We start from the raw sequence: 8891 nt of genomic DNA, 5'->3' as shown, positions 1-8891 counted from the left end.
TATTTCTTTTTTGTCTATTTCATAGAGAAACAACAGCTCCAGTAACCCTAAAAGATACAATGTAGAGGGCTCCATTTTGCATCCTTTCTCCGCCACCTTCTTATGAACTATAGTCTCCATGCGTTCATGTGTCTACAGACATACAACAAAAGAAACACAAATATCAAACAGACATTAGTTAAAACAGCGGCTGATGATTTGCAATGAGCCATTGATTGAGATGTCTTAAATGTTGGATATGTAGAGCGCTCTGTTATTGCCTCTGGGTTGCAAGTTGGTTAAAAAAATCATGTCGATCATCATCTATAGTCATGATTGCAACATTATTTCAGTATTATCAGAGAGTGCAGATGTAATTAAATTTACGCTGATAGTGCAATGTTGAACATCTTAATGCATTCTCAATCATTCAGGTAAGAAAATCGCCAAAAGTTGATTCTGTTCATCTGGATGTAGTGTTTTCAGTGAATGCAGCACTTTCTGAATGTATCGTTCTCCCTCTGAAAAAGCTACGTCCAACTTTTGAGAATGTTGAACATCGTTTCAACTGTTGTTTAGTGCGCACTTTTGTCTGTGTCAAAAGCAGATGTATATGATATGTTGTAGAGGTGTTAAAAGGTGTTAAAAAAAATCTGTATTTCAGTTACCTCTCATCACTGAAGCTTTGAATGAATCTATATATGAAGCAAGAACATATTTAGACTGCTCAGTGACTAAAGAGGCAGACTATCAGGTAACAGCAGATACAAAAGATAAAATATGCGCTTTACTGTCTTATGAACTAACTTATGAATACTTCATGTGTTGCAATGCTTTGAAAATAAATGCAAGTGATGCATGTGTGCAGATAGTGAGGCCTTTAACCCACACAAATTCAAAGTAAATGATGCTCAAATGTGCTCTTCTCATTAGCCTCTTTTCACCCCTCTGCTGTGGTTCTTTGTTTCACAGTAAAACACGTATGGGTATTTTCGAAAGCTGCATCATTGTGGCCTTTGGGTGATGTTCAGTGCTGTTGCTTCCTGTCTTTTTAGTTTGAACAAGTTCTGCAAAATGACAATCACTCAGTTCAATTTGGCTGTTGCAGTATTCAGCTTCATCATGACTGGACACCTGCTGTTTGCCATCCTCATGAGTAAGTTAATTCTCTGTAGATTTCACCATAAATGAACTCAGGGTCATCTTTGCAAATTACCTACATTTTTCATGGCTGGTGATTCTATGCAGGTTAATTTATTGAGAAACTATTGTTCTTGTTGGATTAAATTAAATCTGCATTTATACAGACTCTGAGCAAGAACTAACTAACTCAAACTTTAACAGTTTAACATAACATACATTAACACATGCATGTATTTCCCTTTTTAAACATGTTATTTCTGACAGTTTCCTCTCATGAGTATCAAGTCCAAGGTCAGTCTCCAATTTACACTTTTCATTTCAAACTGTTCTTTTAGCATCATATGAACTGATACAGTCTGCAAATAACCGAACAAAGTTTTCACACCTTGTTTGTTTACAACAAATCTCTCTCATTCAGAGTGTTGACATAACAACCTTTTAGATATTTGATACATGTCTTTCCCTCTAATCTTTCAGCTCTTCTTCCACCAACACTGACAGTGAGCACAGCAGTGATCTCAGAGACAGACTCAGTCACGTTACACTGTCAGGCACCAGCACCTGCCTCAGTTCATCACTGTTATTTTTATACTGGGGAGCAACAAGGTAACAAAGGCATCTCATGTCTGCAGACACTGACAGGAACTGAACTGCTGTTTATGTCACATCAGAGATCACCTGCTGAGGTCAAAGTCAGATGTTTTTACACAGTGGAGGACGGATCTGTGAATTCTCCTTCAGTGCACAGTAACTCATCCTCCATCAGCATACAAAGTAAGAGACTCTTCTTCCTGTTATTAGATCATTTATCATACAATTACCTTTAGCAGGAATCTGGTGGACAGTGCTTCATGTTTAGGAGAGTATGTTAAAGTTAATTGCTACAGTTGTTGTCAGTTATTACTTTGCAGGTGTTTGGTTATAAACATCTGGCCTACTATGCTGAACTAAATTTGCAGATACAAAAACCTGATACAGAATCACTGTTTGTATTTCATATAAAAACTTGTTATGATAAAATTATGTTGGATTTCAGTTACACCTTTCTGTCTGTTCATATTAACAGACATGACGTGATGGTCCAGTTCATATTTAACCAGTTCAACATGTGTTTCTCACGCATCATCTGTGATGAATGTCAAATTTTACTGATTCGTCGAATACATGTAAAATACATTACAACCTCCATGTGGTGTTAAAAGAAATTTCAGGGGATTAAAAAATGTTGTAAAATATGATGACTGAGTGTTACAGTAGGACAGTTGTGATTATCACCACCGCTGTCGTTGTTGTACTGGTAAAACATGCAGAATATGTGACAGATATTTAATGATACTCCATTGATCTTCATGCAGGTCAAAAACCAGAGATGAGTGTTCAGCATTTTGATGGGGAATCTGTTCTCATCACTTGCTCTCTGCCTGGATCTGTGAAACATGATACAAGATGTAATCTGTACTTTGGAGAAGCAAGTCATCCAGTCCTGAATCTAACTGTCTCAAAGGAAAGCAGCAGAAAAACCAAACAGAGGTTCTGCCAGTTTTATGTCTCAGTTGCTGATTTTTTGAGGCATTTACATTTTGTTCAGCAAAAAGATGCCAGCTGTGATTACAGTTTGGAAAATGAACCCAACTCTTTGTCACCTCGCAGTGATCGATACAGCTTGAAAGGTAAGTCCAAGAAAAACTGAATTATTTTTATGTGACAAGTTAATGAAAGTGTTTAAGTGCTGGTGAATATTCACATTGATCTGATCAGAAATTTCACTTTTTGAAGAGTTTCAAGTTGTTACTCCTGTTATTCTGATTTCATTTCACTTCAGCTGATTGCATTTCTGACTGTGGGTCCATATTGGAAAAATTACACTTCACGATAAATAAAACAGCTTCATAAGACTGATTTTTATAACATAACAGTGCAGCCATGCTAGTGGCTTCTGTGTTCACAGTCCAGCTAATTAAATTCTTGATTAAAGCTCACAGTGCTAATGATAAGATTCAGGTTTTACCAAAAATAGCAAATTATTATTATGATCACTATCTTACAAAGTATATGTCAGGACTTAGTAAGCAAGGCTACAGGAGCTTTTATTTTTGCAGGTATGTGGTTATCTGGGGCTCATCACCTGCAATTTAAATTTAATGAGAATCTACTAAATGTTTCCAAAGTGGTGAACTGACTGATTAACTCACACTGTCATTAGTATAACTGCACAGCTAAATCAGTTTGATTCAATTTTTTAGTTTTAAATGATGTCTGCTGCAGTGATTCCAAAAATAACAAAAAACAAAAAAACCCAACACATTTTTGTTGTTTTTCTTTTCCCTGTAGATATTGTGGAAAAAGAACCACCAGTGACTGTCATGAAATCATCATTTTCCGCGACCGCAGGTAATATGCACAATGCACATAAATATCAACCCAGATCATCATCACACGTCGCTTCTTTCAAAGGTTTTGAACTCTTTGTGTATATTTATGCAGCAGCATCAAGAATCAACAGGTCCAGTACTTCCACTTCCACGGTTTCTGTGAACTCACCACCAGGAGCTAAATTACTGATGTGTTTTGTGCTGTATTATTTAATCACCAAATTACAAGGGCTACAGTTAGTCTGACACCAGTCCAGCTCTCAAAAGAGTTGAAAATAGCATCAGCTGACAGACTGTCATTGCATCAATAATGCAAAGATACATTGCTGTGAAAGTTTTATGTCTGTTTTATTTCTGTAGGCTCAGACGCACAAGCAGTGGTGTGTACTTGACCAAAAATAAGCTTTAATTCAATTTTCAGGTTAACATGCTTACATATATTATGCTAAAGCTACAATTCTGATGCTTAGCATGAATGATAAAGCTTAGTCTCTCACTATGACTCATGAACACAACAACCGTGTTTATTTAGAGGAAGAGTTTGTCTTCTTGACATTCACAGAGTTTTGCACCATAAATCAAGTGCAAGTGGTCATGATGTGACTTCCAGGAAGAGTTCATAGGTGCATGTCAGAAGCTTGAGAGAGTGATTTAAATTAATACGTTTTTAAAACTTTCGCTTAGAAATTACTCAGTTTGAAGTGATTGCATTAAAGCAAAAAGATAATAATAATAATAATAAAAAAATCCTTTTACTCTAGACATTATGGAAAGAGAATCAACAATGATCGACACAAAACCATCATCTACTCTAACCGTGGGTAGGTGTTAGATAGAATACTTGTCAAATAAATCCAGAATATCATCACACATGATTTATTTAAATAATTTTAGACACTTTTTATGCATTTATCCAGCAGAATTAATTCCCACCACATCAACTGCTTTCACTTCTATCTCTTCTGCGACCTCACCATCATGTAACTAAATTACTGATACGTCTCATTAGTTAAACACAAACAATGGCCTATATGCATTGTATGCAGTTTTTTCAGTTTTAATGCAAATCTTCTCACATTAAAGCTAAGTTGTGGAATTTTGTTGCAATATATTGCATCAAAATATATATTATGTTGTTTTCTTTACTGTAGTTAAATCTTTATTAGTGATACAGAAAAGAAATGCTGTAACAAATATTTACTTTAAAAATTGTGATATATTTGACATTGCGTTATTTATTTTGTATTTATGTGTTTTAAATTAGTAACTACTACTAATCTAAACCATGCAACTAATATGACCTCTGCAACCACAAAAGCTGAGGACATGACATCAGGAAGGAGTAACACAGGTGAGACCGTTATGAGTACACTGAAAATGCAAAGCTATGTTGTTGTAAAAGTTTTTGTAATATTTCTGTTTTATTTCAGTAGATCACACATTTGAAAAACCTGTAAATAAAACAAACACTGGTACGTCATAAAACCAACCCACACAGGAGTAAAGTATTTCACATTGTGTATTTTTCAACAGTCATTAAATGGTAAATGGATTGATTCTTATATAGCGCTTTAAGACTGTCTCAGAGCTCACAGTGCTAATTAAAACTGCGGATTAAATTTATCACAATTTTTGTCCATACAACTGTCTTCCCTTTGAATTACAGAACATCAGCACACATCACTTCTTTAAAAGGTCTTTAACACTTTTTTGTATTTCTGCAGGAGAATCAAGTCCCAGCACACCCAGTGCTTCCACTTTTACCACTTCTGGGACCTCACCATCAGGTAATTAAATTACTGATGTGTTATTTGTGGCATTATTTAATCAGAAATTAAAATGTTAATCTAAGCCATATATTTAGTGTGAACTTTAGTACAGAGACATAGAACTGTCCAACTTTTGAGTTAAAAATGAGATGTGTTTGTGATCTCAAACAGGAACGTGGACACTGACTGTTGTGTTAGTCGTCGTTGGTTTCGGTGTAACTGTGGGCGTCATTTTACTGGTGCTGATGATTCTTAGATCTAAAAGAAGAAATGGTGAGATTTATATTAATCGCTATGTGAAAGTATTTGTCAATGTGCAGATGGATATTAATGTTAGAGTATAACATTTACAGATTTAAATTGATTGCATTAAAACTGATTTCATATTAGATTGCTCTGGTTACTCTTCTTGCCATCAGTCAGTAATAAAAAATTATTTTATGCAATAATATGTTAAGTAGTGTTAAGGATTTAGCAAATAATTGTATTTTTAGATTTCTTGTATCAGAATCAGAATCAGAAAGACTTTATTTATCTCCAAGGGGCAATTAAGATACAACAGAGCAGCATGATGTTAAAGATAAGGACAGGGCATAAACAGGCAGTAAGAGTGAGATAATAAATACACAGTATATACACAGTTTTAAAATTAAAGTGACTGAAAGGTGAATAAATAACTGTAAGTGACTAAAAGTGAATAAAGTGTCGGCAGTATAAAAAGAGTGTAGAGTAGTTTATGTTTCTGGTGTGGAAAATGTTCTTATCGGCTGGAGTTAAAAAGCAGAGTGGCTTTGGGGACAAAGGTGGCTCTCCTCCTCTCAGTCCTGCAGGAAATGCAGCGGAAGCGTCGCCCAGAGGGGAGCCACTGAAATGCGGGGTGAAGAATGTGAGAGGGGTCACTGATGATTTTGGCTGCCTGTCTAAGGCTACATCCACACTAGCCCGGATAGATTTGAAAACGGCGTTTTCATCTGAAAACGCTCCGCGTCCACACTACCGTTTTCAGTTGTTTTCACAGAGTTTTGCATTCACATTGAAACAGATGAAAACGCTTACGCTCCAGTCCTGCGTTTGCGCAAAAGCGAGTGAGAATTAAAGAATTTGAAGAAAAGCTATCTGGAGCATGTACAAACTGATATTCATCTTTTTCAGGGCTGTCAAAATTGAGAGGAATCAAAACAACTGCTGTATAATGCCCTCCGCTATCTTTGTTTATTTGGTAACATGACTGCATCACATGACTAAAATACGTCATTGTTTTAGAAAGTCTGCGTTTTCGTGTGTCCACACTGCGACGGGACAGCTGCGTTTTGAAATGTATGCGTTTTCGAGAGGGTTTTTAAAACGCTGCGTTTTTCCTTGAGGAAAGCGCCATCTCAGTGTGGACGGGGGGCCAAAACAGAGAGAAAACGATGCGTTTTCAAATGAAAAGTGGCTGTGAAGTGGCTGTTTGGTCTCTCCAATGTAGAGGTCTGGGCATTCCTACATACAGTGGAGAGACCAAACAGCCACTTCACAAGCGCATGGCACAACATAGAAGAGCCACCTCCACAGGACAAGACTCAGCAGTCCATCTGCATCTTAAGGATAAAGGTCACTCTTTCGAGGATGCCAATGTTCACATTTTGGACAGAGAGGACAGATGGTTTGAAAGAGGAGTGAAAGAGGCCATCTATGTCCACCGTGAGCGACCATCTTTGAACAGAGGCGGTGGTTTACGACACCAATTGTCTGCCATCTATAATCCAGTTTTGAGTTCCCTCCCCAGACGCCTTAACGCCCACTCACATCCTGGGCCATCTGACCTCAGGAAATCACATGACAAGGTGGGGCCAGGTTTCACAATGAGCTCACCCGAAACCCTGGCTGATTAGGTCCCACACCCGCTTTCACACCTTGGTTCATGTGATTAGAGGATCACCAGGGGGTCCTTTGTCCCTCTTTGGGGGGATACTCCCACTGGGTTTAAATCTGGGACTCTCGGCCATTTGACCTTAGAACTGAAGAAGCTTCTCGGATGAGAGGTGAAACGTCTTCAAGCAACTTAAAGAAGTCCAGACGCTTTTCTTTGCAAATTCCTTTGAGCATAAAAGTTGTTGAGCTCGTTGAGGAAGGAGACATCAGAGGATGTGGGGGAGGGTTTGGTGGTCCTGTAGTCTGTAATGGTCTGGAGTCCTTGCCACATGCGTCGGGGGTTGGAGTTGGAGAAGTGTTCTTCTACCTTCTTTTTGTAATGGTGTTTGGCTTTTTTGATGCCCTTCTTTAGATTAGCCCTGGCTGTACTGTAGGCGTGTGCATCTCCTGACCTAAAGGCGGTGTTGCGGGCCTTCAGGAGGAGACGAACATCCCGGTTCATCCAAGGCTTCTGGTTGGGGTACATGGTGATCCGTTTCTGGGTGGTGACACTGTCTATGGTTTTGGAGATGTAATCCAGTACAGATGAGGCGTACTGGTCCAGGTCTGTGTGGGTGAACATATTCCAGTCTGTGTTTTTAAAGGAGGTATAGCCGTTGGTGGCACCTCCTGAGAATCTTCTCTGTGTTGGCAGAGAATTTCAGGTGGTTGTCAAAGATGGCTCCCAGGTATTTGTACTCCTCAACTACCTCCACTGGCTTCCCATGGATGGTGATGGTGACTGAAGCACCCAGATCCCTCTGCCTACTGGAGAAGGTCACCACCATCTCTTTGGTTTTGCTCAGGTTCAGTTCAAGTTTGGAGCTGTCACACCACTCTACAAACTCTACTTGTACTGCTTTTATACTTTCAGGAGGTCTCATTGAATGAAAGTTTGTAGGTTTGTTGAACTGCTGTAAATGAGCCACTGACTGTAAAACTGATCTGATTCTTTATTTCTATTTTTCTCAGACAGATATTCTCCAAAGAGGTAAGAAATCTATTTTTCAGCAAACTTGAGCTTTCCCTTAATAAATGTTGATCACATCTCCCCTTTCATTCCTGGACATTATTTTACAAAATGCAGAAGCAAGTGTGTGTACAGAAACATGAGTTAAAGCAATGAAATAAAAGAAAATAGCTAAATACAGAATTATTCCTTCTTTTGAAATTAAAATATAATGAGGGGAAAAAGTTACTCATTTGCTCTGACTCACAGTGAAACCATCTAATTGTCATTACTCATGAGTTATACATCTGTCTAACCCCATTTACACAACCCAGCCAGAAACACTGTAGGGTGGACAATGCCTTCAAATCCCAGAGTCTTTTCAAAGTAAAAGCCATCTTGTGTCTCACATGGGTTCTAACAATTTTTACTGTCCTATAATTTTTAAACCGACCGACCAAAAGAAATCCACATTAAGCCAGCTTTTTATTTTCATTGTAATTTAATTTAACCTTTGTCTCCCTTTATTTATTTTACTTGTAGGTTTAAAGCCAAAACCACAGGTATTTAATTTATTTAGCTGCCAGTATTACTGCATTCATACATTGCATGCCTTAAATTGCACTGTAACATGGATCAATAGAGTAGACAGTAGTGCATGTATTTTTATTCACTGAGATTTTTTTATTTACCTCTGCTGCAGATGACTTTGTATGCATGACAAATACTGACCATGGAGGAATGGTAATGCAAATGTACATTCGCATAACTTCAATATTCAGTAAT

At 37.8% G+C, this 8891-nt stretch overlaps 1 protein-coding gene across 1 annotated transcript in view; it reads left to right on the top strand.

Moving 5' to 3' along the window:
* Positions 1-273: 273 nt before the first annotated feature.
* LOC102080139 (uncharacterized) overlaps positions 274-8891 on the top strand; it is an 80926-nt gene continuing 72308 nt past the window's right edge. Inside the window, exons 1-13 of the mRNA XM_025907296.1 lie at positions 274-1135; positions 1369-1413; positions 1600-1896; positions 2478-2792; positions 3454-3513; positions 4256-4315; positions 4759-4845; positions 4925-4966; positions 5219-5281; positions 5435-5536; positions 8129-8147; positions 8649-8668; positions 8809-8849. Coding sequence (XP_025763081.1) covers positions 1003-1135; positions 1369-1413; positions 1600-1896; positions 2478-2792; positions 3454-3513; positions 4256-4315; positions 4759-4845; positions 4925-4966; positions 5219-5281; positions 5435-5536; positions 8129-8147; positions 8649-8668; positions 8809-8849 — 1284 coding nt within the window. The 5' untranslated portion in view covers positions 274-1002. The remainder of the gene's footprint in view (positions 1136-1368; positions 1414-1599; positions 1897-2477; positions 2793-3453; positions 3514-4255; positions 4316-4758; positions 4846-4924; positions 4967-5218; positions 5282-5434; positions 5537-8128; positions 8148-8648; positions 8669-8808; positions 8850-8891) is intronic.

Source organism: Oreochromis niloticus, linkage group LG5 (assembly GCF_001858045.2).
Source record: "Oreochromis niloticus isolate F11D_XX linkage group LG5, O_niloticus_UMD_NMBU, whole genome shotgun sequence".
In the NCBI taxonomy this organism is placed as follows: Eukaryota; Metazoa; Chordata; class Actinopteri; order Cichliformes; family Cichlidae; genus Oreochromis; species Oreochromis niloticus.
The sequence above is the reverse complement of the archived record's forward strand: the minus strand, read 5'-3'. Positions and strand labels throughout refer to the sequence as shown.